Here is a 26,493-nt window from a genome sequence, read left to right as displayed (position 1 = left end):
TTCCATACGAGGAAGAGTCCATCTTCACCTCCTACCCAATCTCCTTCCCAGTAACACAACCTTCAACCGAGCTTTTCACTCATACATGTAGGCGCGTCCTTTGACTGACAACTAGAACTACCCAATCATATGCAAAAAAATCTTCAAATTGACCAATAGTCCTGCAGTAGGCCCCTAACCAACCAACCAGCAGGCTAGAGTGTATTTGTGTTATGTGTGCCATGGACTCAGCCCTGTAATATTGACAATAGGTTGAAAAGAGATTGTCCCAATTTTAAACTTATTCTAAAGAATTAATAACCCAGAAAACATAGGGGTGCGCGACAAGCAAGCAGTTTCATCACCAATCAGGGAATGTGATTATTTCTTTCTGTATCTCTTGTAGACATCAGTATTTCACTCTTAATGGGACACGGAGGATTATTTCGGTAGAAGGTAAAAGGTAGCTCTACTGGGGTGAGGGTTTGGTAGTTTCAAAAGGCCAGGATAGTGTTCCGTGTTGGTTTTACCACTGAATGAAAAGGAACACTCGTACGGGATCGAAAACATCTTAGTGCCGATAGTTTTGAAACCGGGTTCACTCCTTTGCACCATCTTCGCTTCCCGTATTACAGAGGATCAAGGTAAAGTATGTCAGCTAGCTTGTAGCTGTGATCTGTCCGCTCCGCCTGCCCTCGGCTACTCTGATTGGAGAGAGGCTAATTTAGCCATGCTAGCTTTCGAATAAAAATACTGAAATTCTTTTAAATTGCTCGCGTGCAGCGAAATCTTTCTCTGTGGGTTTTAACTGCATTTTGTTCATAATTTGTTTTTCCTCTGAGTTCAGAAGGGAATTGGTGAAAACCTTTTTAAACGTTTAGCCACAAACGCCTTGCTAACTGTGCTACGATAATCTTTGGGCAGCTTGCTAACGTTAGGCATCTCAAACTTCGCTGGCCTGCTCGCACATAATCTAAATCATGCACAGCGAAGTCAGCCTTTTGACGTATGTATCGATGCACTAATCATTGGTAAAATCATGCACTAGTATGACGTTTAAGAGCCTGTTAGTTGGGGGAGTATGTGGTTTCGCTGTAATTTCGGTTAGTGCATGGTAACGCGTAGGCCCGTAAGTAGATAGGATCCTAACTCAAGGGGTAATAAATGTCTTGGTAGATGCTGTCCTCTGAATTATTGTCAGATCGAGAAAAGAAACCTCTCTTTTATTTAGAAAGGTTACTTTACTCTGGTTGACAATTAACCTTAACTCAAAATACCACACTGAAATGCAGCTGAGTTAAGTTCTTTCCTACATGGCTGCATTGCTCTACTACATAGTGTCGTCTATCAGTGATCGCGTTTCCTCCTCCGTTAGAGATGGTTTTCCATGACTGTCTAGCTATGTATACACTCTTGTAAAATGGATGAGCGATTTAGAGATGGTTAATCGTCTAGCCAACCTTTGGAATACTACTATAGAAACACCGAGGTCTTGTGAAATTAAAACATTGTAGAGTAAGATCCCCCTAGATGGTGATAATGCAGTGATCCGTTCAGCTGGATGCTTACTCTGCAGACATGTCTTTTTAGGTCTCGGAGGTAAATCTTCCAAATTCTTATTATTCTTGAGAAACATTTTCTCTGGAAGAACTAGTATGTGTTTGTTGTTTCTTTGCCTCCCTCTGCAGATTATCAGTATATGAGAAGTTGTACGATGTCGTGGCGAAGTTCGAGTGTTTTTTACAGTGTGGTTTATACGGGCTTTACTTGAACTTAGTGCTCTGTGAGTTTTGAATCTCAGCTCCGCGGCCCGTGATTCCTACATAAGCTCGAATTTTTTTAGTGAGACCCCACAGGGCAGAGATGATTGGCAGTCTCCTGCATTAGTGATACAGATGCAATGATTTACAACTTTTGTGCTGTGTTATTAAGTTTCCTTATTAATACACATATCATATTCTTCACACAGCTGTGTTATTTCATGGGTTTTGAACAAACCATGACTTTGTTTCAAGTGTTTTACCTTTGTTTTGGTAAAGAGCAATGAATTTGGGCATTGCAGAGCAGGAAATGCCCTGTGAAAAGCATTCTATGTATCCACACTGAGTTTCTCAAAGGATACAGTAAAACATCTGGGCTTTTTAAGAACACCTCACTTTCTACAGTGTTATCATACAGTACTGCATGCTAATTAAATCTATTCATTAGTATGGAAGTGTGTCATTTCAGACGCAGCGTCCTCTAGATCTGGTCTAATCCACATATTCTTGTGAACTGCTCAACTTTCTCCCCACATTTTCCTTGATTTTTCCTTGTGTGGTGGACAGCGGTCTCACTTGGGAGCATAATTCGTCAAGGTGAAAGACTGCCAGGGTAAGAGATGATATTGGAGGCGTTTATATGTGTGTATGGAGAGATGGTATAAAGTGTTCATCTCTGGGCCTTGTGAATGCTAAAATACCATGAACTGTCTCAACCCATTTTCTCACATTCGATTTTAACAAAGCACTTATTATATTACAAATGTTGTGTTACAAACCCTGACTTGTATTTGAATGTGTCCCATTTAGTCAGAAATAGACAAACTAATTGTTGTAGTTTTTTTAATCTTTCTTTGTGGAAAGTTTGGCTGCTTCGATCGGGTTACACTTAAGATATTTACAACTTATGTAATCTAATATTGTATACTTTTATTATAAACAAGCAAAGACTGTGACTGTCTTGTCTTACAGTGACAGGTATTCTGTGTGTGAAACACTGTTTGCTGGATGAGTTTGGCTCACTGATGCAGTGACTGTCTTAGGGTTAGAATAGTGTTGAGAATTCTGGTTATGGCTGCAGATTCCCAGGTTAAACAGCAGTGTAGGAACAGATAAGTCTGGACTGACGCCAAAGTGAGTGAAAATGCTAACTTAGTAAGTACAGTGACCCAGGTGCTCTATACCAGCCATGTGTACTCAGGTCTGGAGAACAAATGAGGCTTATCCAGTGGAGAAAAGGCACTACCACAGTCCACAGAGTTCCCCAAAACTGCTTTTAAAAGAGTACACATGGAAATCTCAGTGAGAAACACGCATGCATACATGTGTTTGTGTGCGTGTTTCTCACTGAGGTTTCTGTGTGTCCTCATGGCCAGTGCAGCCAAAATTGAAATGTTACTGTGGAGCTTGTGTTATTGTCACATCATGGCTGTCACCCACTGTTAAGGAATTGACGCAAATGAATGGAAAGTGATGAAGTACAGGACATGAATGAATGTTAGTGTTGTTTAGAAAATATTTTTCACACTTAGGTGTTTATTTGCCAGTACAGTCAGACCAAAGCAAACTGGTCACACAGCAAATGTGAACCAGGCTTTGGCTCATCAGACCTCAAGTGAAAATTTTGAATTATGTTGAACTGAAACAAATTAGTCATAAATTCAAGTAAACCAGTAAGCACCTAGGTTATCAGCTAAGTAGTTTTGATTACATGGTAAGTTTATTATTAATATTCTTGTTGTTATTGTTGTTCTCATTAAAAATGAGGATAATGGCTATAACACCTGTGCTAAGAGCATGACACAACTACTTATTGCAGGTTTTTTTTTTTTTTCATTTACTTAACTGAACCTCTTGCCTCTTTCATGTATCAGAGGCTTCTATTTGGTTGCCCAATCCCACAATTCTTTTTGCCTGTGTCAGGACTTGCCACTGTGCCTGTAGACTTCCTGTGAAGCACCTGCTAGCTCTTCTGTGTGTATGTGTATTCTCTGTCTGTCTGTCTGCCCCATCCTCCTCTCTTAATCCTCGTACACGTGTGTTGGTTTGAACAGGGCTCTTATGTAACGACTCTAGTGTAATAGGAGTATTAGTGTAACTTTGTTTGTTTAGTTTGGACAGATCATCTCGCTCATGATACGAATGAGTGTGTGATCTGAGCACTAAAGAACCCATTTAGATCAGAATTGTTCAGTTCACATTAAAACGTCAGTGGCACAGCAGCAGATGGTGTGATACAAGGGCACAGGAACAGACAGTGTGATACAATGGGACAGGAACAGACAGTGTGATACAACAGGACTGAAACAGACAGTGTGATACCACAGGACTGAAACAGACAGTGTGATACCACAGGACTGAAACAGACAGTGTGATACAGCAGGACTGAAACAGACAGTGTGATACAACGGGAGAGAAACAGACAGTGTGATACAACGGGAGAGAAACAGACAGTGTGATACAACGGGACTGAAACAGACAGTGTGATACAACGGGAGAGAAACAGACAGTGTGATACAACGGGAGAGAAACAGACAGTGTGATACAACGGGACTGAAACAGACAGTGTGATACAACGGGACTGAAACAGACAGTGTGATACAACGGGACTGAAACAGACAGTGTGATACAACGGGACTGAAACAGACATTGGTGATACTATAGGGCTGAAACAGACAGTGTAATACAACAGGACGGGGACAGACAGTCTAATATAACAGAACGGAAACAGACAGCTCCATTCATTCAGGTCCATGTAGCCTACAGCTCTCTGCTCCTCTGGCAGATTGGTGCAGATTTGCATTGTTTTGGTCTGTGGTCTTTGGTTTTTGTCTTCCTCCTCTAGTGATTTGAATACAGACTAATAAACTGTATGATGACAGTGGAGGATTCCTCTGTAGGAAGTTCCCAGTTGAATGTAGTCAGGCTCTTCTGGTTGTTTCTCTGTTTTGTTATGGTGGTTTCAGGAGGCTAGCCGTTAGACCGGTCCTGTTTAGTAAGTCAGTGTTCTCTGTGTCAGGTCTGTGTTTTGTGTTGGGGTTTTTGGGGTTGTTGTTGAGTCATGTGAAATGTTGTCAATGAAAGGGGAATTAAAACCATAGAACCAAGTCAACAGTGACTCAGTGGACAGCCAGAACCAGACAGCTTCCCAGTTTGACAGCCCTGGTTCCTCTGAAGATAAATACCCGCTACACTAGTTGTAATTGTCAGTCACTAACTGTAATGGTTTTTATGCTCTGTTACTGCTTCTGCTGCTCTTCTGCTCTTTTTGTATTGTTGTGGCCGAGGGAACCACAGTGGAGTCCTGAATAAATTTAATTCTGATTTTAATTGTGATTTAGTCAAATGGAGGTTTTGTTTTTCTGCCCTGGGAGGCCTGAGGCACTGATCTGGGATCAGGTGTGTGACCCACAGCTCTGTCTGTCTGCTAGCTGACACTGTTTATTGTGAAAGCACTGCTCAAATAAAGGTGAACAGGATTGGACTCATTCTGCATTAACAGTTCAGTAGAGTGTTTGTGTGGAAAAAAATCAATATCATTACGAATTTCCAATAGGCAGTTTATGGGTCCTCTCTGTCAAAACGCTGGTTACATTTGGATCTTATGCTAAACATCTTAATGTCCACAGATATTGACTGTCTCAGCTCAGACTTCCCTCACACAGAGGGGAAAAGCTTTGAGAAGCAGAGTGTGAGTGGGGTTTCACTGAGTGTTTGTTCTGTCTTGTGAAGGGGCTCTGAGAGGGAGCATGGATGGGCCAGGATTTGACCCGCAGACTGAATCCTGCGTGTGTGGGATTAGGTTTGTGGAAGATAGAAGAGCAGTTAAATGCAGGGCTGTCTTTACGCTGGTAATGACTATTACCATGGCAACCTGCCACGCCAAAATCCTGAGCAACACATGAGAAAACTCACATGGATAGCAGATATAAAAATCACACTGTAGTAGGCTAATGATGTCTGTGAGTCTCGTTAGTGAAGAACGTCTAGAGCCACAGTAATACATATATTTGTATTAAAGTGTCTTATAACCGCTCCGCCTCCAAAGAGATTCAGACACGTCACGATTTCACAAAACACATTCTCTCTCTGTCTCTCTCTCTCTCTCTCTCTCTGTGCCCCCCCCCCCCTCTCTCAGGGCTATGTCCTCAGCAGCCGCCACACCTCCATCAGTGGACAAAGTGGACGGATTTTCCCGGAAATCTGTCAGGAAGGCCAAGCAGAAGCGTTCCCAGAGCTCCTCCCAGTTCCGTTCTCAGGGCAAACCCATTGAGCTAGCACCCCTACCCCTGCTCAAAGGTAACTCTTGCCCTCCTCACGCACACACTCACACACACACACATGCACACACACTCTGCTCTGTCAGATGCAGAGGACACTTCTGTGTGTGAGTTAAAATGTTAACTTGGTTACTTACAGAACTAAATTTGGCTTAAGAACTACATCTCTCTCTCTCTCTCTCTCTCTCTCTCTCTCTCTCTCTCTATCTCTATCTCTCTCGCTCTCGCTGCTCAAGTAGCAGATAGCTTTGTAAGCTTTTCCTCCACTCGTGACTTTTCCTATGGCTAACTTTAGCTGTGGGTTCATTCATTGTAAATAGGACCCCCAGTCTGTTATTGCAGATACTCTGGACACTCCTAGAACTGGGTGTTTGAACATGTTATGCCAACTTCCTAATACATAAGAAAAGGTTTTGGCTACACACACACACACACACACACACACCCACACCACCCTCTGATGGTGTGTGCGGGAACTGGTCTTAATTTCCTGTCCCCGCACCAGTTCTGTTCATTATGTCTCAGTGACTAAGGCAAAAATCTGTTGAATTTGTATCAGTGATTTTGACGTGCTGTCAGTAATGTTGAATGGCATATTGAGATTGTTATTACAGTAGCTGTTTCCTGGCTTTGCAGTCCTGTTCTTAGTGAGAGTTGTTCCAGCTGGTTCAGTAGATTAGAGCTGACTTTTAACCTGGATCTGTTACTTTCTGAATATACCAGTGTTGAATGTTCTGCCTGGTCGTTGATTTTAAACTGGCAGCAAAAAAGTTGGTGGGTGGCATGATGGTGCAGTGGGTAGTGCTTTCGCCACACAGCAAGAAGGTCTCGGGTTCGGTTCCCGGCTGGGCGGCCAGAGTCCTTTCTGTGTGGAGCCTGCATGTTCTCCCCGTGTCTGCATGGGTTTTCTCCAGGAGCTCCGGTTTCCTCCCACAGTCCAAAGACATGCAGGTTAGGCGAATTGGAGATACTAAATTGCCACTAGGTATGAATGTGTGTGTGAGTGTGTTTGTCTGTGTGTCTGCCCTGCGATGGACTGGCGACCTGTCCAGGATGTTTGCCTGCCTTTCGCCCTATGGGCGCTGGGATAGGCTCCAGCACCCCTGCGACCCTAATTGGGATAAGCGGCTTAGATAATGAGTGAGTAAAAAAGTTGATGGTGAGTAATTAACTCAGTGGTCTTTGTATTAGAAACTGAGCAGTTTTTCTGTTGTGTTTTATGTGGGATGGTTCTCTCTCTAAGTGACTTTTTAATGTTAGCCTTTCATGTCTGTCGAGTATTTTTTGTGTGGAGTGATCAGAACTTTTGTTTGATGACCGTTTTTCTTTCCTGTTGTGTCATTTGTGACAGGGAAGGAAGATGGAGACTGGGTTAGTGTAGTAATGGCTCATCTCATTGTTTTTAAGCACAAGTATCATTTAGCTTTCTAATCTTAATCTTAAATAAAAGTCAGTTTCACTGCTGAATGTGGGATGTGCTGTGACTGGAGAGAAGGCCGGCATTGTAGACGCTGAAATGTACTGCTTCACTTGTCCAGTGCTTGTTTTGAAACTTTGCTCTTCAGAAACTGCTGAGGTGTTTCTGTGTGTGTTTACAGTCAGGTGCCTGGTTTTCATCCATTGGTCTGTAAGAAATAATGTTTTCCCGGGGCTGTTGACTTATGCGAGGACACACCTCAACTTCTATGCAAAACGCAAAGGCTGACAATACCAGGAGAGCCTATTCAAAATTAAAATAAAAAAAAAAAGAAAGAAGAGAAAAACTTTGTTTAGAAAAAGCTAGAAGCTTTGCATTGGTAACTGTAATATTTCCATCTATCTTGGCTTGATAGTCAGAGCTGATTGTCTGCAGCCAGTTGATTATTGATTGGATGAACGGTGTATATAAGATTTTGTACTGTGGATAGTCAATTGACACACAGGGGACTGGTTACTCAGGTTAAGTCCTCCAAATTTATAGTACTCACCTAGGTAACTGGTCCCTCCCTTCCTGCTATTGCCTGCTGGTACACTTTGACTTAATATAATGATTATTTATGAATCTATGATCTATTCATGAGTAAAGATATAGATAAGTCCGCCAACTTTAGTCATTCCATTCATCTGTCGTATTTTTTTGTAAACATTCTTTATTCTGCACATCAACACAATAAAGACATAACCTAAGTATGTTGTTTTATTCGGTTATATTTATTCTGTAAAATAATTAAAATAAAGTAAAATAATCAAGGAGTAAAATAGCTCTCCTGCTTTGGTCTTTTCCAAATAGAAACAAATTTGACCTGTGCTAACTAGTGAAGTTTGTTTGATTAATTACTGTCTTTGAATGGAAGGCAGATGAAAAGGGTAATCAGTCTGTTGTTTTGGCCAAGCTAAGCTCAGTGAAGCAGAAAGCAACTTCACAACATAGCGCTTGCATTGTTTTAGAGGTCTGACTCACTTCAGTTAAGGCAAGGATAACTGTTGGCCATTTGACTATCCTTCCTTACTTAACTCTGCACAATTTATGACATTTGGACACAAAAAAGGTGTGGCCCACTGTCCACATGCTCTATATGACATTTTCCTTTCGTGTGCTGGTTGTCTTGTCTACATGTTTTAATCAACAGTCATGGTTTCACCTGTTTTGATATTGTTGTGAAGTGCATCGGCTAGGAGAACAGCTAGTGTAGTTTTTTGACACTTGGATTGGTTAGCCAATGAGCAAGTTGGCTTGTACAACATTTTGAGAATATTTTGGATGCAGATGTTGTATTGATTTTTCCTTCTGTGAAAACCAAAATTCTGCCCAAATTTAGATTCTATATTTAGCAGTTCATTGAAAATCTCGTTCCCAGTCTCTGTCCAGGCTTGGCTGATAAAACTTGCTCCCGTAGCTCTTTTGCTTTAGGTCCCATTAGCTGCGTGTTGTCAGTAATTAGTCACCGCTTTGAATGTCAGTGTGCTGCCTGTGGAGACACGTGAGTGGAGCCTGTGTACGCCCTGAAGGTAAAGACAGACATGTTCTCTCATTGTGTGCTGTAAATGAATGATGAATCATTGAGTGCATGAAAGGCCAGATCTGGGGCTGTGTCACTGTTTTCAATCACAGCCGGTGAAAAGAAAAGCTCTTAATACAGTTGTACCTTTCTCCACAGCGCGATAAAGAACCCTGTCGAATGTATGCTGAACACAAAAGCAACCCACAAATATTGGTAATAGGGTATTGGTGAGGAATGAAATGATTTAAACAAAATCACCATGCTTAAAAACGGTCTTCCTCTGCCTCGTGTCCTTGTGTCGACCCCTCATCATCCAGCACACACAGATGTAATCATCACCTGATTATCTATCTGAAGGAAAGGATTTAACTGAATTTAATTTATCAAAATGTGCACATTAGAGTTGGGTCATATGCTTTATTATTATTATTATTATTATTATTATTATTATTATTATTATTATTATTATAATGTTGTTGTTGTTGTTGTTATTGATTTATTTACTTTTTTTTAAGCTAAATCCAGCATTACATAGCTACCTTCCTGTAGGGCTGGCGCAATTAGTCGAGGTAATCGATGACGTTGGCAATGAAAATGCGTGGACTGTAGTATTTTAAACCGATGCATTATTTTTTTTTTATTTTTATGAATTTACCTATTTGACTTCTAAAACACTTCAGTTTATTATAACAAATGTTTTTCTTGAGTATTCCTACGTAATTGCTGCTAGGACTGCCACTACCAACTATTTTTCTATAGATTAATCTACCGACTAGTCGAACCAACAGTCATCTTTCGACGAGTCCAGTAGTGGATTAATCTTTCAACTACTTGACTCAACTAGTTAGTAGATTAATCTATAGCAATTACATAGTGATATTGAAGAAGAACATTTGTTATAATGAATTGAAGCTTTTAGAAGTCAAAAAAGGTAAATTAATAAAAAAACAAACAAAAAAAACCCGATGTCGGTTTCAAAATACTGTTGTCGACACATTTTACATCGTTGACGTCATCAGTAGAGCCCGACCAATACAGGATTTTTAAGACCAATACCGATTTCGATATTTGAGGATTTAAAAAAACAATGATGATATATCGGCCGATATTCTTTTTTTTTGTCCTCAGAAACCCATAACATAAAGATTTACCCTAACATTTGTTATGTGTAGTTATTTAAGAGTCCTCACCAAAATAATGAGACATAATGCAGTTAAAAAATAAACTTGTTTTATTGGCATAAATAGTACTTTGAACAAAGGTACAACAGAATATACTGAAGTTTTGATAAATAAATGTCAAATGTATAAAAATACCAGAAGTTTTATATATATATATATATATATATATATATATATATATATATATATATATATATATAAATATATATAATTCTGTCCATTGCAGGCTACACGAAACCATTTTTCAATGACCATTTGGTGCCGTCTAAAACATGCCATCTCAGACTATGCAGTAAACGGATAGTGACCTAGAATGCTGCTGTTGAGTGCATCTAATACTACAACACAGTCTGCGACGAGGACTTGCGACTTTGGGATTTCACGCTACACGTTTGAAAGAGAAGCTTGATAACCTTGGTCACCAAGCCATGTTAGATACTTGTGCAACTCATGTTTATTTACGTGTCCCCTCTGGTTTAGTAACTTCCAATGCACCAACTGTAACTACAGATATACGAGTCGCGGATATATTTACGATTGTTTAATCTAGGCAGAATAAGATAGACGCTATAGCTGAACCGCGCATTAACGTTAGTGGTCTTCCACCGATAAATATGGCATTAGTTAGTTTGGTGGGTAACCTCATTTAGCAGTAGATAGCGTTATAAGCCGCTGTTGCCAGAAATTTTTAGAACGGACACATTGCTGCAGCAAAACCAGGCATGGCTGGCATAAATGTTGTCAAGCTCATTTGGGTTAACAGGAGCAGTGACAGGGGATATTTATTATTATTTGAGTAATGTATTTCACGTGACAATTATCAACTTACCATGAACACAGATCATGTCCGTCGTGAGCTACTCTGCTGAACCCTGCTTGGGTCAGCCGATTGTTGTCTTTTGTTGTGTTTGGTACGTGTTTTGCCAACAGTGGAGTTGAAGTGTGCCTTCTAGAGGACAAACTATGCAGCGACAACATTCATAACATCTTCCACCTCTCCCTTTCTTTTTTAATTTTCATTTATCGGTCGCTGTAACGCCGATCGGCCGTTGTAAGCGCTGATACCGATTTATCGGCAAGTAGCTCATATCGGCCGATAATATCGGCACGCCGGTGGCACAGCTGTTGTCACTGCTGTAGTTTAGTCATGCATTTTAAAAGAGAGCTTAAGACCTCTCTTAAGAACTCCTCATCACCAACAGAACCAGAGGAAGTTGTCTGGGTGTTTGTTCTCCTGTCTGCAATATCACGGCAGTTACGCAGCCCCTGATATAGTTAGTAAAATGTAGATTGATTTTGGAAGATTAGATATCATCTGTAAATAATCAGTGTAGTTTTGGACATTTCTAAGTGATTGTTTATGATTGTTGTGAAATTGTTTAAACTTGAGATATAGAGCTGTGTTGGCCCAAAGCCGTGGATTACGCCGTGCAGCATCCCTTTGTTTCTGCATGTCTGTAGATGTGGCCAAGCTCTCTCCTGCTGGAGGAAGAGAAATCAAAACCGCAGTTTTAGTTTGCACTGTGTGGCAGAGGCCTCTCTGAACAGACACATGACGGCTCGCTAGAGCAGCCAGAAAATTCTGACGCAGGAGTGACAGCCTGGATGTGTCACCATTCATTTGCATTATTTCCCTATTATGCTTGCGTTGAAGTCATAAAAAGAAAAGCTCTCTATTGACTCTCCTCACGGTTTCAGTGAAAGCTGACCTTAACTAGGCTACTGAGCCAACTATTTTGAGTCACTCTACCAGCCAAACCAGCTAATCCTGTCTCCATTTTGGCGGGTTAGCTATTCATTCAGGAGAGACAGTAATAAAAAAAGAGAGAGAGAGAGAGAGACAGAATGAGGAAGACGGCTGCTCAAGTGCACGAGTGCTGAATCAAGCCGCTGTGTGTCTGACCTTGTGAGCCGGAGGTAAAAAAAGAAGAGAGCAGAAATAGACTGAGAGAGAGAGTGAAGGAGGGGTAAAAGGGGGCACATTTCTGTACTTTGAGCCTATCCCCCGCTCCTGTGCGTCCCCTCACTCTTTCCGTTTGGTCAGCTCTGCTCCCGCTCGGTAACTGGATCCTCTTTCTCCAAAACTCTGCCCCCCTCCCTGCTTTACATCCACAACAAGCAAGGAAGTGGCACAAGGTTACAAATGGTGCCCTTTTTTCAGTATACTTTTCTTTCTGTGTTTTTTTTTTTCTTTTAATAATTGGTTTCGTTGCAGCTGTCGGCAGAGGGAGAGACGTGGAGACAGAGAGAGACCTGACTGAGTGAGTGCTAGCAGAGAGTCTTAATTGGAGAGGGACGGTCAGTGAGACAGGGCTAACAGGGTTAGCAGTTAGCCGTTTGAGTTCCTATGCTCTGTCTCAGTGTTTGTGTGTCTGTCTCTAAAGCCCAGTGCACACAATGTTGCAGATTTTCACCAAATGTCTTTAAAAATGTAACCTGTTCTTGTAGAATGATTATGGTAGCAGGAAAGAGGACTCACTCCCAGTCCAAAAATAAGATAAAAGTCTAATTTAGTTTGGCTGTTGTGTGACAGCTGAGAGAAAGCGTCCTGTTGATTATGTAAACATCTTCATGTTGGACTTGTTTGACACACTGGATTGTTTTCTTCAGCCGGCCACTATAAAGATTGGAAAAAACAAAACAATATACGAATGGTTTTGTTGTTTATCATGAATTAATAAATGATTATTTAATATATGGTCAGAGTAAAATAACTTTTACAGGAATTCTGTTTCTGTTCCACTCTGTAAAGGGGTACGAGGGATGTTGTCCTGTACATTCTGTTTGTATTGAGATGTTGTCCTGTACATTCTGTTTGTATTGAGATGTTGTCCTGTACATTCTGTTTGTATTGAGATGTTGTCCTGTACATTCTGTTTGTATTGAGTCTCTTTACAGTCTCCTGTGATTTTCTACATCATGTGCAGAAGTGTTGCACAACTGCAGTGTGCATAAGGCCTCTCTCTTTCTCTCTCTCTCTCTCTCTCTCTCTCTCGTCTGTGTGTATGGAGAGGGTAATGGCAGGTTGTAGTAAGGACAGAAAAACCACTTTTGAACAGTCATGTGCTTTTTATAGACTAATATGCAGTTTTAGATGGCTAAATATTGGTGTGTATGGGTCCAGATTGGGACTACGTTTTATGAGGAAGTTAGAGCATTGGTAATGACCTCGTCTTACGCATGTAATGCTAGCAGTTTGGTGTGTTTCCAGCAGTCTGAGAAGACAGAAATGCCAAATGTTCATTCAGTTGTCCATGTGACATTATGACACCACAGGCAGTCCTTGTGCAGGTTTGTGCTGGACATTAACTCTCACCCAGTGAAACAGCATTTAGCTCTCAGTAGCTTGTGTTTTAATGGACAGGTCCTAGGCCACATGTCTGAGTGAGATCATATGGAAAGTGACATTCCCACCTGTTCTCTGTCTGGTTCTCCATTAACTAAATGATGGTTAACACACACTCAATGTCAGAAGCACCTTCCCTGCCTCGATCTTAAAAATGTTTTTGGGTTTTAATATGTATTTGCCTTTTATGAGAGGCGTGTTTTCCTTGAGTAGAATTTATGGGACTTTTTAATAAATCTGTGTGTCACGGTAAGCTGTGAAATGTTGAATTGGCGTGTGTTTGAGGTGTGTGACTGGCTGGTTGTGCATGTGTGTGCGTGCGCGTGTGAGTGTGTGCGGGATCTTTTTCACTGTTGCACTGGTGTGTGTTAGTGGATGTTGTGAAGTGATCTCTGGTCTCTGCTCTGACCAACATTAATCATGTGTACATCCTCAGCAGCTGACTGTCCTTTGGCCAGTCAGGGGGAGTGGACCACACAACTCCCAAACTCTGTCACAGTGTTACAGGGTCTCCTTTACAATAACACTCTGCCTGGTTTACGGGTTTATCAGGTTACTGCTGTGAGCAAAGGCACTGTCTTGATTCAGTCATAGTTACAGGTGCATTTCTCAGCATCGTGTCCTGATCAGTGTTTTGACAGTTTTCATGTTGTGTGTGTGTCTTTGTGTGTGTTACTGATGTCATCTTTATACATGGCTGATAACTTCCACATCTCTCTTCTTTTCCTTCACTGCCTACTACACACACACACACACTCAGTTTCTCTGGTGCTTTGGCTCAGTCCCTCAGACACACACATTAAAACACTCACTTACATACAGTAACCCAAAACCACTCTTCCATTTATAGAGTGGGGTTTTCCCCTCTGGCTTGTGTGTGTGTGTGTGTGTGTGTGTGTGAGTGAGAGAGAGAGAGAGAGAGTGTGAGTGTGTATGCTTTACTCCTGTCATCTATATATATGGCTGGCAACTTCCTGGAGATCTGTTTTCACAGAACCGGTAGCATTTTAGTAAAATAAACTTTAACATTTGTAACATGCTATATTTAAATTCAGCTGTGTGTGAGTGAGAAGGGGTGACTGGGTGAGTTTGATGTGGACTAGGAGTGACTGTACGATCTCTGGATGGGCACCAGCTCCACGGACATGTCCCAGACTGTGCTGGTTTTACTTCAGAAACTTGGGGTCAGGCTGCACCCCTGGCTTTTTTTGTCGGGCTGCTTCCGTAGGGTTACACGAATAGTGCAGTGTTGTACTCTGTGTAGGGGTGCCTCAGCCCCGTGTCCTGTGGTCTGTGCCCTCACACAGGCCGTCCTCAACTCATTTACTCACTGATCAGCCCTGTGTCCTGTGGTCTGTGCCCTCACACAGGCCTTCCTCAACTCATTTACTCACCGATCAGCCCTGTGTCCTGTGGTCTGTGCCCTCACACAGGCCGTCCTCAACTCATTTACTCACTGATCAGCCCTGTGTCCTGTGGTCTGTGCCCTCACACAGGCCGTCCTCAACTCATTTACTCACTGATCAGCCCTGTGTCCTGTGGTCTGTGCCCTCACACAGGCCGTCCTCAACTCATTTACTCACCGATCAGCCCTGTGTCCTGTGGTCTGTGCCCTCACACAGGCCGTCCTCAACTCATTTACTCACTGATCAGCCCTGTGTCCTGTGGTCTGTGCCCTCACACAGGCCGTCCTCAACTCATTTACTCACCGATCAGCCCTGTGTCCTGTGGTCTGTGCCCTCACACAGGCCGTCCTCAACTCATTTACTCACCGATCAGCCCTGTGTCCTGTGGTCTGTGCCCTCACACAGGCCGTCCTCAACTCATTTACTCACCGATCAGCCCTGTGTCCTGTGGTCTGTGCCCTCACACAGGCCGTCCTCAACTCATTTACTCACTGATCAGCCCTGCTGGGTGTTCATGTGGCCTAGGGGTGTAACGGTACGCAAAAGTCACAGCTCGGTATCTACCCCGGTTTTGAAGTCACGGTTTGGTACGGTTTCGATAAAGTGGAAAAAGACGTGCAAAACATGAAATCTCTTTTTATTTATTATGAATTTACTTGTAAACTTATAAACTTGCACAAACTTGTAAACAGTGGCAAACTGGCCATAATTTGCAGTTTGCTCTCCACTCTGTTTTCTTCTTGTACCAGTGATATTCACATTTGGATGGTGCTGTCTTAAATGAGCAATCATTTGAGACGGCATCATCCAGCAACATACCTGATTTCAGTGGAACAATGCCGGCATGCTGCCTTCGTCATATCCAATTGTCTTTGCCCATTGCTACTGTAGTTCACTGGAGAACCAAAATGTTCCCAAACAAGAGACTTGAAGGATTTGGGAGGGTCTTCAAGCTCTGGCTTTGAGGCAGCCATACTTACGATGCTGCATTGTTGAACATATGCTAATTCAGTTGCCAAGTTATGGCTCCGTTATGGAATCGGAGACGAAACTGAGTTTTTAATTTAGTTCTGCATATAGAGATGTAGAAGAGAGGGCACACTGTATCTTGTCAAGTATCACTTTATTCACTGACGTTTCAGTTGACTGACCATCAGAGCAGAAAAGAGTTGTGCTGGTAAGGTACGTGGTTAAAGCTAGACTATATTCACTGGGATCAGGACGCGCACCCAACCGGACGCCCTGTACCAAATGTGTGTACTGTTACAACCCTCACACAAAATATACAGCTTGCCCTAACTTTAAATGGGATAATAATTTCATGATTTACATATGTTATAGTGTTAATTGTGTAAATGTGTATTGTGTATAGTATAAATGAGTTTTGTTACATTAGTAACGTAATGAGAGCTCAACAGGCTGCATCTGCAGCAGTGGCAGCGGGTTGGGGGTCAGTCGTGGGGATAACGCGGTTCCGTGTTCTGGAACTGCGACACGAGACCTTGGACATTTCTATCGCGGTTTCGGTCTCGGTTTCAGAACTGTTGCACCCTTAATTTTGGCCTGTATCTCTGTTTGTTTTATATTTGGCTTTTACTGTTTCACTGGTGGGACCTTTTTCAGCAGAACTAGAGCTATCGTCATTTACACAGCTCATGGAGAGGAGCTGACAGGCTCTTTATCAGATTTAGGAAGGGGAGAATACCAGGATGAAAGGGAATTCCGCTCCCATGTTGTGCCATCTTACATACTTTGAATTATTCATCAAATATTGGTATCTGTATATATCATATGCCCAGATTTACTAAGTCTAAGGCATTGTTGATAAAGCTGTTTTCAGAAACAAAAATGACAGGTGGGCATGTTTTCACACTCTGGACACACAAATGTAGTCTTGCTCCGCTGGTGTCTTGGTCAGACACACACCATGCTGTATGAAGCACTTTACCTGCCAATCCCAACACAGTACTAGCTGCCTTTGACAGGTCATTTACAGCCTACACTCAGAGCTGAAGACTAACACAGACGGGTGAGGTTAAGACTACAAAAAAAAGAAGAGAGTGAGAATGAAATTGGGGCTGATAAAAAAAATGTGTCAAAGAGGCTATGATCTTGGCCTGTCATTTCAAACAGGTCTGGAACGTCTGACCTTACACATCAAGCCACAGTTTGGATGCAGGTTTGGATTACAAACATCTGACCCTAGACACGAAGCCAGAGTTTGGGAGCTGTGTGAGTTAAGTGTTATGGCAGATTTATATTTGTATGTAGGCTCCACACAGAGCCTACGCCTTAGCACATGCTGTTGTGAGCATGTCTATGTCTGCGTCTCTCTGCAGTTACATCGCCAAAACACTAGGAAAAGGTGTAGGAGGAAATGCGATGCTACCAAGCGGACCAATCAGTTGCGATCTGCGTCGCCGCAACGTGTAGTTGCGCATCAGGCTTTTTTCTCTCGCGGCACACTAACTATGAAAAAATCTCACAGGACACCACCATGACATAAAACATACAAAATCCCCACAAACAAGGAGCAGAGGAATCTCCTGTGAATGTGAACCCATAGCTCAAGAATTGATCATTGTATTGTCTCTTGCTCAGTGGTTTAATTTTCTTTTTCTGTTCAGCGCTACGAGAGGGGAATGGGTCAGGTTGATGGTCAGACATCCTTTTTAAGTAACTGTCCATTTTCTTTCTGTACCTTTTGGCTATACAGCATGGCAGTTATTAGCGGACAACTGTAGGCTATATTTGCTGCTATTGAATGCAGCTATGTTGGTGTGCTGCGTGCGAGGCTGTAATATCCTAGGATTGACTAATAAAGACTGTATCAAGATGGATGAGGTGCAAACATGCAGTTTTTTAAAATTAGAATAGTCAGTTAAGTTTAGAAATAATGACATGAAATTTGATTTGATTAGCTTGCAATTTCAGTCATTTAAATTATTATTAACACCAAAAAAAAAAACTGAATATGGATTTTTCCTGTAGCAAACTAGGGCAGCTCTTATGGCACTCCAGTGTGCCACATCACATGTTTTGGGAAACACTGGCGTAGGATACGAGGCTATGCCATGCCTGTGCTGTACCTACAGCTTAGATTCTACGCAGAAGTATAAACCAGCCTGTAGTGTTCAGAAATGGGAGTGGCAGGAAGGAAAGGCCTTACTGCCCAGCCCTGGTCCTGTCACTATGTGACACATCAGACATGCTTTATCACAGGACCTGTACACAGAGACATTAACAGTGGCACTTCTTCATTTGAAACATGCCTTTATCCACAGCCAATTACAGAACAAACACAAACCACATGTGCATCACCCAGCTGACAGCGCTAGAGATGCAAAATTACTCCCTTGTTTAGTGCCGTTTACAAAGGCGCTGTCTTGGTTCAGCCATAGTCACTGCTGCATTCATCAATATTGTATAGTAATCAGCCTTTTTTGACACTTTTCATGCTGTGTGTGGAAGCAGTTCACATTTTCCGCTGCAGTTTATTACAGCTCTGTCTGAGATGTCCTTGTCAAACTGATACGTCCAAAGTGCCTGGGTACACAGGTGTGAGGGGCAGTTGTGTGAAGTTTGATGACTGTTGAGATTGTTAGATTTGTCCACGGGTTGGCCTGTTCAGCACCCAGAGTGCATGTGGCTTTTTACAGAGCTTATTTGTATCATGTTGTGGTTTGTGAAACATTTTATTATTAGTAAGCAGAAGTAATGCTCACCATGTGGATTTTGGGTTTGTGGGTTTCTGGGGTCGGGTGGGAGGTCAGGTTGTTGAAAGGTATTTTTATTTGTAAGTTGACGAGCTCTAGGGTTTGTAGAATAAGAGTGTGGGGAGAGTAAAATGTCAGTACATGCAGATGGAAATCTCCGTCAGCTGGGTCCATCACATTCTCTATCAGCCTTATGGAAGCATTTGATTATTACCAACCAAAACACATCAGCCATTGATTTTTACATGTTGGGTTGGGCCAGGCGACGGGCAGAACATTTAAAAAAAAAAAAGCATAATAAAACCTGCCACTGGTAAAGGATAAATTAATTCTTTTCACTGTCAGAAACAGCAACCCCAAGAGAACTGTTCTGAACTCTACCCATAGAATCTGTCCTGAGTGAAGAGCAACAAAGACTTGGTTTGTGACCAAGAGTGTCCTGAAACACTCCACAAATCCAAACCAGCCATAAAACAAATCCAAACCTGCTATTAAACTAAAGCTTCAAGTGCGTCACAGGGGAAGCTAAGGAAGGAGTAATTCAGTGACAGACAGAACACAGCACATTCACAGACTAATTCATCACAGTCCAGGAGAGCAGCTCTCCTCTCCTCTCCTCTTGACTGTGACCACATGGCTCAGTGAAGGTCGGCAGCAGGTGTCTTGCATAGGCGCTCAGGACAGAGAGGGAGAGACATATGAGAGAGAGAGAGAGAGAGAGAGAGAACACAAAACCAGGACAGCATGTAGGAAAAACAGAACTAGGCCATATAAGATGGGCCAGAATGGCTTAAGCCTTCAGAACGATGGGTATGGATCCCAGCCGGTCACTGTGCCAAGGTTGGGAAGCAGACCACTCCAGCCCAGGTGGTCTAAGGGATCATGCATCGTGGTCAGGGCTGTATGACACTGTGCTGAGCCATTTGACTCTGTGCCCTGTGTTTTCTCTGCAGGCGTGTGGCCTTAGTCATGTGAGGGATAGTGGTTTCTGACTTTAAACCAGGGCAGAGTTAGATGGATATGGAGATAAACATGTGAAAAGCAGTGTGTTGAGGTTTGGCTGAGGTGAGGTTTGGTTAGAGAATGGCACTTATTTCTGTCAGTATACATGTGTAATGTGACTTGTAATAAGATTTTTCAGTGTACATAGGGCTCTGCATCCCAAAACAGGTCTCTCCTGAGTGAACTGAACTATTTCAGAGTTGAATTAGACTTTTCTATCCTTTTCTCCTGAGCTCGCTTAATTATCCTATTATCCTAATCGCCTAATTATTCATATTATTTGATCATGTGTGTGTGTGTGTGTGTGTGTGTGTGTGCGTGTGTGCAGACGTTCCTACCCCGGAGCAGCCGGAGTTGTTCTTGCAGAAGCTGCAGCAGTGCTGTACAGTCTTTGACTTCATGGACACACTGTCTGACCTCAAAATGAAGGAGTACAAACGCTCCACCCTCAATGAACTGGTGGACTACGTCACCGTAAGCCGCGGTTACCTGACGGAACAGGCCTACCCAGAGGTTGTCAAAATGGTGAGTATACACACACACACACACGTTTTACTTGTATTTCCATTCACAACATTACGATGTGCATTTAGAGAGGAGCGTGGATGGATTTTGTCTGCGTCAGAAATAACTTGTTTATACAAGCAACACGGCAGGTCTAGTCTGGTCAAGGCTGTACCATTCAAACACAAACAGACGCTGTCATGGTCAGAAATACCCCGGCCTTTACCTCTCTCCACAACCAAACTCTCCATTTAAACACACACACACAGGCACATATGTACTGAATCTGTGCTGGGATGGGCCGAATATGATTGGTTGGTGTTTTTCAGGTGTCGTATAACATATTCAGAACCCTTCCACCCAGTGAGAGTAACGAGTTTGATCCTGAGGAGGATGAGCCCACTCTGGAGGCCTCTTGGCCCCACTTACAGGTACACACACACTCAGACACACGCACACAGACAAACACACACACATACAAACTCTTACACGCATGCACACACGCAGACGCGCACACACGTAGACTGACACACACACACACACACACACAGAGTCACACGCGCACACATGCTTGCTCCCGAACCCTTTTTACCTCCATTACTGTAGTAACAACCCTACATCATAGTGGTTTTTGTACTGTGTTTTGTTGCTGTAGGTGACCTTTGACCTCTCACGCCCTTTGAGCCCTTTGTCCTACTGACCTGTCTAATTTTGTCTTTCTCTCTCAGCTTGTGTATGAATTCTTCATCCGGTTCTTGGAGAGTCAGGAATTCCAGCCCAGCATTGCCAAAAAGTACATAGACCAGAAATTTGTTTTACAGGTTAGTTCTATTTGAAGTTCCCTACATTTCTTGAATGCTATTCTAAGAGCTCTCTAAACACAATGTAACGTTTGGTTGACTTTTCAAGACTGCCAGTGTTTACAGCTGTGTGCTCTCTCTGCTACTGTCTCTCTCTGTTTCTGTCTCCTCTCCCTGTAGCTCTTGGAGCTCTTTGACAGTGAGGATCCTCGTGAGAGAGACTACCTGAAGACAGTCTTACACAGAATCTACGGAAAATTCCTAGGGCTGAGGGCTTTTATACGAAAACAGATAAATAATATTTTTCTACGGTGAGAAAAGATTACTCTGTGCTTCATTATGTAATGTTTCAAACAAATGTCCACAGTCAGCTAACCTTCTCTCTCTCACCCTGTCACAATAACTAAATTGTAAATTGTCTGTCTCTCACTTCTCCTGTGTCTCTCTCTCTCACCCCATCTCCTGTATTTCCATCTCTCTCCTCTCTCCCTCTGCCTGTCTCCCTCTCTCTGTTTCATTCGTTCCTCCTTTAGTTTTGTTTATGAAACCGAGCACTTCAATGGAGTAGCCGAGTTGTTGGAGATTTTGGGCAGGTAAGTGTTCAGTTGGTGAAGTTTCCCCAGTTAAATCCTGCTGGTTTGCAATATAGATATCACCCAGCATTTCCCACGCGCTGTGCCGCGGCAGCTTTTTAAAATGAATGTCTCACACTGGGTACACTCTGTAATGCACAGTGACTCAGTTCACACACACTTCAATTCTTCACTGTCTGACTCATATTGTCCATTTTAGCATTTTACTGGTCCTGTCTGGCTCTTTGATCCTCTGTTTTCACAGAGACCACCCTAACTAAACTTTCCCTTTCTACCTTTCTTCTCTCTCCCTCAGCATTATCAATGGCTTTGCTCTTCCGTTGAAAGCAGAGCATAAACAGTTCTTGGTTAAAGTGTTGATCCCCCTCCACACAGTGAGAAGTCTGTCTCTCTTCCATGCACAGGTAACTTCTCTCTTTCTCTTTCTCTCTCTCTCTGTGTGCGTGTGTGTAAGAATCTCAGGTACTTGTCTTTAACTGTGGGAAAGGAAGAGAAGATGACTTGTTTACTTCACCCCCAGTATTCAATTCCGTTTCTCACAAAGCTTTTTACACGCACACACGAGGGAATTATTTTAGGATATTGTGTTTTCACAAGAAGATATTTGTGTGTGTGTGTGTGTGCGCGCGCGCATGAAATGAGTACATTTCTGTGTGTGCATGTGTGCGTGCGTGTAATGAAACTGCATTTGAACACTGCTTGTGTATGTTTTTGTTTTACAGTTGGCCTATTGTATTGTACAGTTCCTAGAGAAAGATCCAACATTAACAGAACCAGTGAGTAATTTGGATACTTAAAATTAATGAATTTACTGGCATTCACAGTTTCTTTCTCTCTGACTCAGTAAGCTTCCTTCATTACCTTTATTGCTCTTTCCTTTTAACCCTTTTCTGTCCTCCTTTATCACACACGCAGAATCACACCCTGACTGTAGTAATGTCTGACCACTGAATTCTTCTCTCTCTCTGTCCTCTGTTTCTCCAGGTCATTAGGGGCTTGCTGAAATTCTGGCCAAAAACCTGCAGTCAAAAAGAGGTGATTGACCTTTTACTTCAAATGAAAATAAAAAAAAAACATCTCTGTGCGAGTTAATTTGGCAATTTTAAGGTGTGGAATCGTGCACATTGTACATCTGTCATGCCAATTTTCTGCAAAACATTTTTTCTCAGTCCTTTGTACTGAATACGTGATGCACTGAGCTGCTATTTAAACCTCGTTACAAAGGCTGTGTAGCAGAAGCGCCAGACAAGTATGTTCCATTATACGCTAACAGGAGGGGAGGTTTCTGAGCTACCTTCATTTAATTCTAAAGAAATTACCCTTTGCCTACTTGACATGAAAGGCCAGTTTATCATTGGATTTGTGTTGTGGTCACATGACATTGCAGATGTGCACAGGTTTTAAGTTGAATTGTGCAGCTTGGCTCCATGTGTGCTGATCATCTAAACAAGTGGAAATGTTTAAAAAGATAGTAAAAGGACCAAGAATAGAACCTTGTGGGACACTGCGGAGATTTTTTTTTTAATATTGTTACCAAGATTAACAGAATATAGCGTGCCAGCTGAGTACTGAAAGCACTAGGAGACAGGTCCAGGTAGTTGAATACAGCAGTTAACTCTTGCAATGTAAGAGCCAAAACACCGTACTCATTAGGGTCGGATTCTTCTCCGCTTTCACTAACGCTGTCTCAGTACACTGGCCAGACATGCAGCCCAGGTTCAGAGTGTTCGACAATGCTTTTGCTTGAGCTGTTTAACCTCTTTAACCTTGACCTTTGTAGAAACACATTTAAGTAGTTTTAGTAAGGAGTAAACTGAGATGAGAACTCACTGTCGTGTGCAATGGCCTGACCTAACAGAATGCTCTGTTTCTGTTTGGCAGATGAGTTCGTTTTAATACAATGTTTTAGTGACCTATGTTTCGGTGTGGTTGCCTAGGTGATGTTCCTTGGCGAGCTGGAGGAGATCCTGGACGTGATCGAGCCCACGCAGTTTGTGAAGATCCAGGAGCCTCTTTTCAAACAGATCTCCCGATGTGTGTCCAGCCCGCACTTCCAGGTCAGAACCAGGACTGGTCATCCTATCACAGCCATTTCTTCTCAACCCATTATTTCTTCTCAACGTGTCGTTTCTTCTCAAAGTCACATATACAAGTTCACCTGAGTTAGCCGGATAACAGTGTATTGAAAGTTTTTTTTAATTTGGGAATTTAATGTAGTTAAGTAGGAAAGCAATATGAAATAAATCTTTGAATACACGTAAAGCATGGAATAAGACATCTGCTCTGTCTATGTGGAGCTGATGTGTCACTGGCACTGAAATTTAGAGAGGAGCTGCAGTCTCTGTACTTTGAGCAGTTTTATCAAATAGTGTTTTTGTTTTGTAGGGAATTGTTTGCACAGGCTATGTTGTGTAAGTGATGGTGTTAAGCTGAAGTTGTGTGTGGGGGGGTGTTTTGCAGGTTGCAGAGAGAGCTCTGTATTACTGGAATAATGAGTACATTATGAGTCTAATAGAGGAGAACTCCAGTGTCATCCTGCCCATTATGTTTGCCAGTCTGTACCGCATCTCCAAAGAGCACTGGAACCCGTAAGTCACTGCTCCAGGGACTCCTCCACTCTCCACAACCGTCACCTCTGTGTTTGCTTTCATTCACAGTCAGAACTCCTCCTGAATACTGTCCTGTTTTCCTCCCCAGGGCGATAGTAGCTTTAGTGTACAACGTTCTCAAAGCCTTCATGGAAATGAATAGCACTTTGTTTGACGAACTCACAGCCACTTATAAGTCAGATCGCCAGAGGTGAGAATGGATTCACATGCTTAAACACACACACACACCCCTACCTGCTTACACATAGACAAGCTGCTTTGTCACACTCCGGCACAAAAAGACACATCCAATATCTCTCTTATCATTTAGTATTTCCTCTCATTTCTGCCAGGGAGAAAAAGAAGGAGAAAGAGAGAGAAGAGCTTTGGAAAAAGCTTGAGGACCTGGAACTGAAGAGGGGCCTTCGGAGTGATGGGATTATTCCTACTTAACAATGCGCCATACCCTGCTCTCCCGCTTCGGAATGTTTCCGGAACGTCGCCGAGCCTCCCTTCGTTTTTTGTTGTTTTTTTTCCTCCTTTCTGTATTGTGCGACTTACTTTAAAAGTAGATTCACGTCTGTTTCATTATTTCAACAGCACTGTAAATAACTTTTATTTCTCTTTTTTTTCCCTTAAAAATATTACGCTGCAAAGAAAATATCAAAAAAAAGGACGAAAAAAATGACAAAAAGAGAACTTTGTCTGGACATTGAGTGGACTTGAAATGAACTACTACTATGGAGAAACAACAAACAAACAAACAAAAAAAATAGACTATTTTCCCCTCTCCTCTCCCCTCCATACCTCCTCCTGTAGGAGAAGGCCCTTCGTCCCAAGTCCACCCAAGACTGTCCTCAGTTGCCTGCTCTCTCCTGTCTTTTGTTCTTTCTCCTTCACTCTCTGGTGTGGTGTTTTCATCCTATGAGTGGAATGATTGAACTGTGGGTGCTTTTGTCCCCTCGCTGGTTCCTCTGGTGCCCAAAAATGGAGGGTCTGTTCTGGACCCCTAGCATGAGGAGAGCAAGACTCATCCCTCACTGTGAATGTCTCCCATTTAAATTCTCATTGTGGTACAATGCTAATAAAACCTGAAGAAGCAAGGAAGTCTAAGTAGCAGAGGGAAAGGAAATGGAAAGTGTTGGTACACACGCATACAGCAAGTCTCATTAGCTCCACTTCCAAAAAAAAAAAACACACGCACCACACTGATGGACATAAGTGTAAGCTTCAGTTCTTGTATTTGGTGGTTTCTGTGTTCAGTGGCTCATTAGATTTGGTTCAGTCTTGGTTTGGATTTTTGCATATCTTTATACAACACCAAGAGGTACCAGTCTGACCCTGGCACAAACAGGAGACCCTCCCAAACACTCAAAAACCCATCAGAACAGCACCAGAGTCCTGGTCCAGCCACTCAGAAACAAACAAACAAACAGGACAGTTCAGGGGACTTTCCCAGACATTCTGTGTGACACAAGCTCCTGTCATTTTTACATACCTGTGTATTGTAACTGAATGCAGTACATCAATATCTTGTCTCTATCAAAAGCCGTAGTGTCTATTTTCGTAGGAACGGTTGGCTAGTCCCGGTCAATGAAGTGGTATTAAGGAACACAAACTCCTGGTTTTTACTACAGCGTTTTTCTTTTTCACCAGTCCTTTTGTTTGTTTGTATTTGTTTTTGTTTTTTCAATTTTCACTTTTTTTTCGTAATCAAATTGTTCTGATCAGAGTGGGTTTTTTTGTCGTTGTTGTTCCGGAGAGTTCCGGGGTGTGGGGAGTAGGGCCAGTGGTGGGGCTGAGGACAGAGAGATGAAGAGCGAGGATGATGAGACGGCAAAGAACTCTGCTGCAGCAAACCCCTTACAGAATTAACGCGCTTTAGAATGGCCCACCTGTGAAATGATTACTTAAAAAACAAAAGGGTTGGACAAATACAAATGTTTAATTATTTTAAGAAATAAAAGAGAGATTAAATTAAACCTGTTTTGTGATAAAAGCTGTCGACAGGAATTGCTTTATTTCGTGTGTGTGTGTGTGTGTGTGTGTGATTATAAAAAAGACGTGCTCATGCTGACACAGGTGTGGTTCTCTGCTATTTTAAGTCATGTGACCACATTGAACCCTTTAGGTAATGGTTTTGTATTTACATACCTCAGGTTTCTTCTGACAAGTCTCCTACACCAAGTTCAAACCCCCACTGCCTCCACGCATCACATAATAAACATTGTTAGGTATTTTATAATCCTTTAAATGTCCTGACACCTGCCAGAAAAAGCACATTATTACAGTATTAGATATTTCACAGCTCCTAAACAAGATATTTTACATATATGCATAGTGTAACTCTTTATGGT

General features: G+C 42.3%; 1 protein-coding gene across 1 annotated transcript; it reads left to right on the top strand.

The window, feature by feature from the left end:
- The first annotated feature begins 231 nt into the window (after nt 1-231).
- Nucleotides 232-26,069, top strand: ppp2r5eb (protein phosphatase 2, regulatory subunit B', epsilon isoform b). The gene is made up of 14 exons (XM_030770525.1): nt 232-623; nt 5,878-6,038; nt 19,980-20,176; nt 20,485-20,586; nt 20,884-20,976; nt 21,136-21,266; nt 21,489-21,548; nt 21,844-21,952; nt 22,271-22,324; nt 22,533-22,583; nt 23,486-23,605; nt 24,009-24,136; nt 24,246-24,347; nt 24,490-26,069. The coding sequence occupies exons 2-14, from the start codon at nt 5,882-5,884 to the stop codon at nt 24,587-24,589; spliced, it is 1,404 nt and encodes a 467-aa protein (XP_030626385.1). The 5' UTR covers nt 232-623; nt 5,878-5,881; the 3' UTR covers nt 24,590-26,069.
- The last annotated feature ends 424 nt before the right edge of the window (nt 26,070-26,493 follow it).

The sequence above is a fragment of the Chanos chanos genome, chromosome 4 (genome assembly GCF_902362185.1).
Source record: "Chanos chanos chromosome 4, fChaCha1.1, whole genome shotgun sequence".
NCBI classification, from domain to species: domain Eukaryota; kingdom Metazoa; phylum Chordata; class Actinopteri; order Gonorynchiformes; family Chanidae; genus Chanos; species Chanos chanos.
Note: the sequence above shows the minus strand (reverse complement) of the source record. Positions and strands in the feature narration are given on the sequence as shown.

Coding starts and splice junctions, on each gene's coding strand:
- ppp2r5eb (XM_030770525.1), top strand. CDS start 5,882: ATGTCCTCAGCAGCCGCCACACCTCCATCAGTGGACAAAGTGGACGGA. Junction 21,267..21,488: donor ATAAATAATATTTTTCTACG/GTGAGAAAAGAT, acceptor TTCCTCCTTTAG/TTTTGTTTATGAAACCGAGC. Junction 22,325..22,532: donor ATCCAACATTAACAGAACCA/GTGAGTAATTTG, acceptor CTGTTTCTCCAG/GTCATTAGGGGCTTGCTGAA.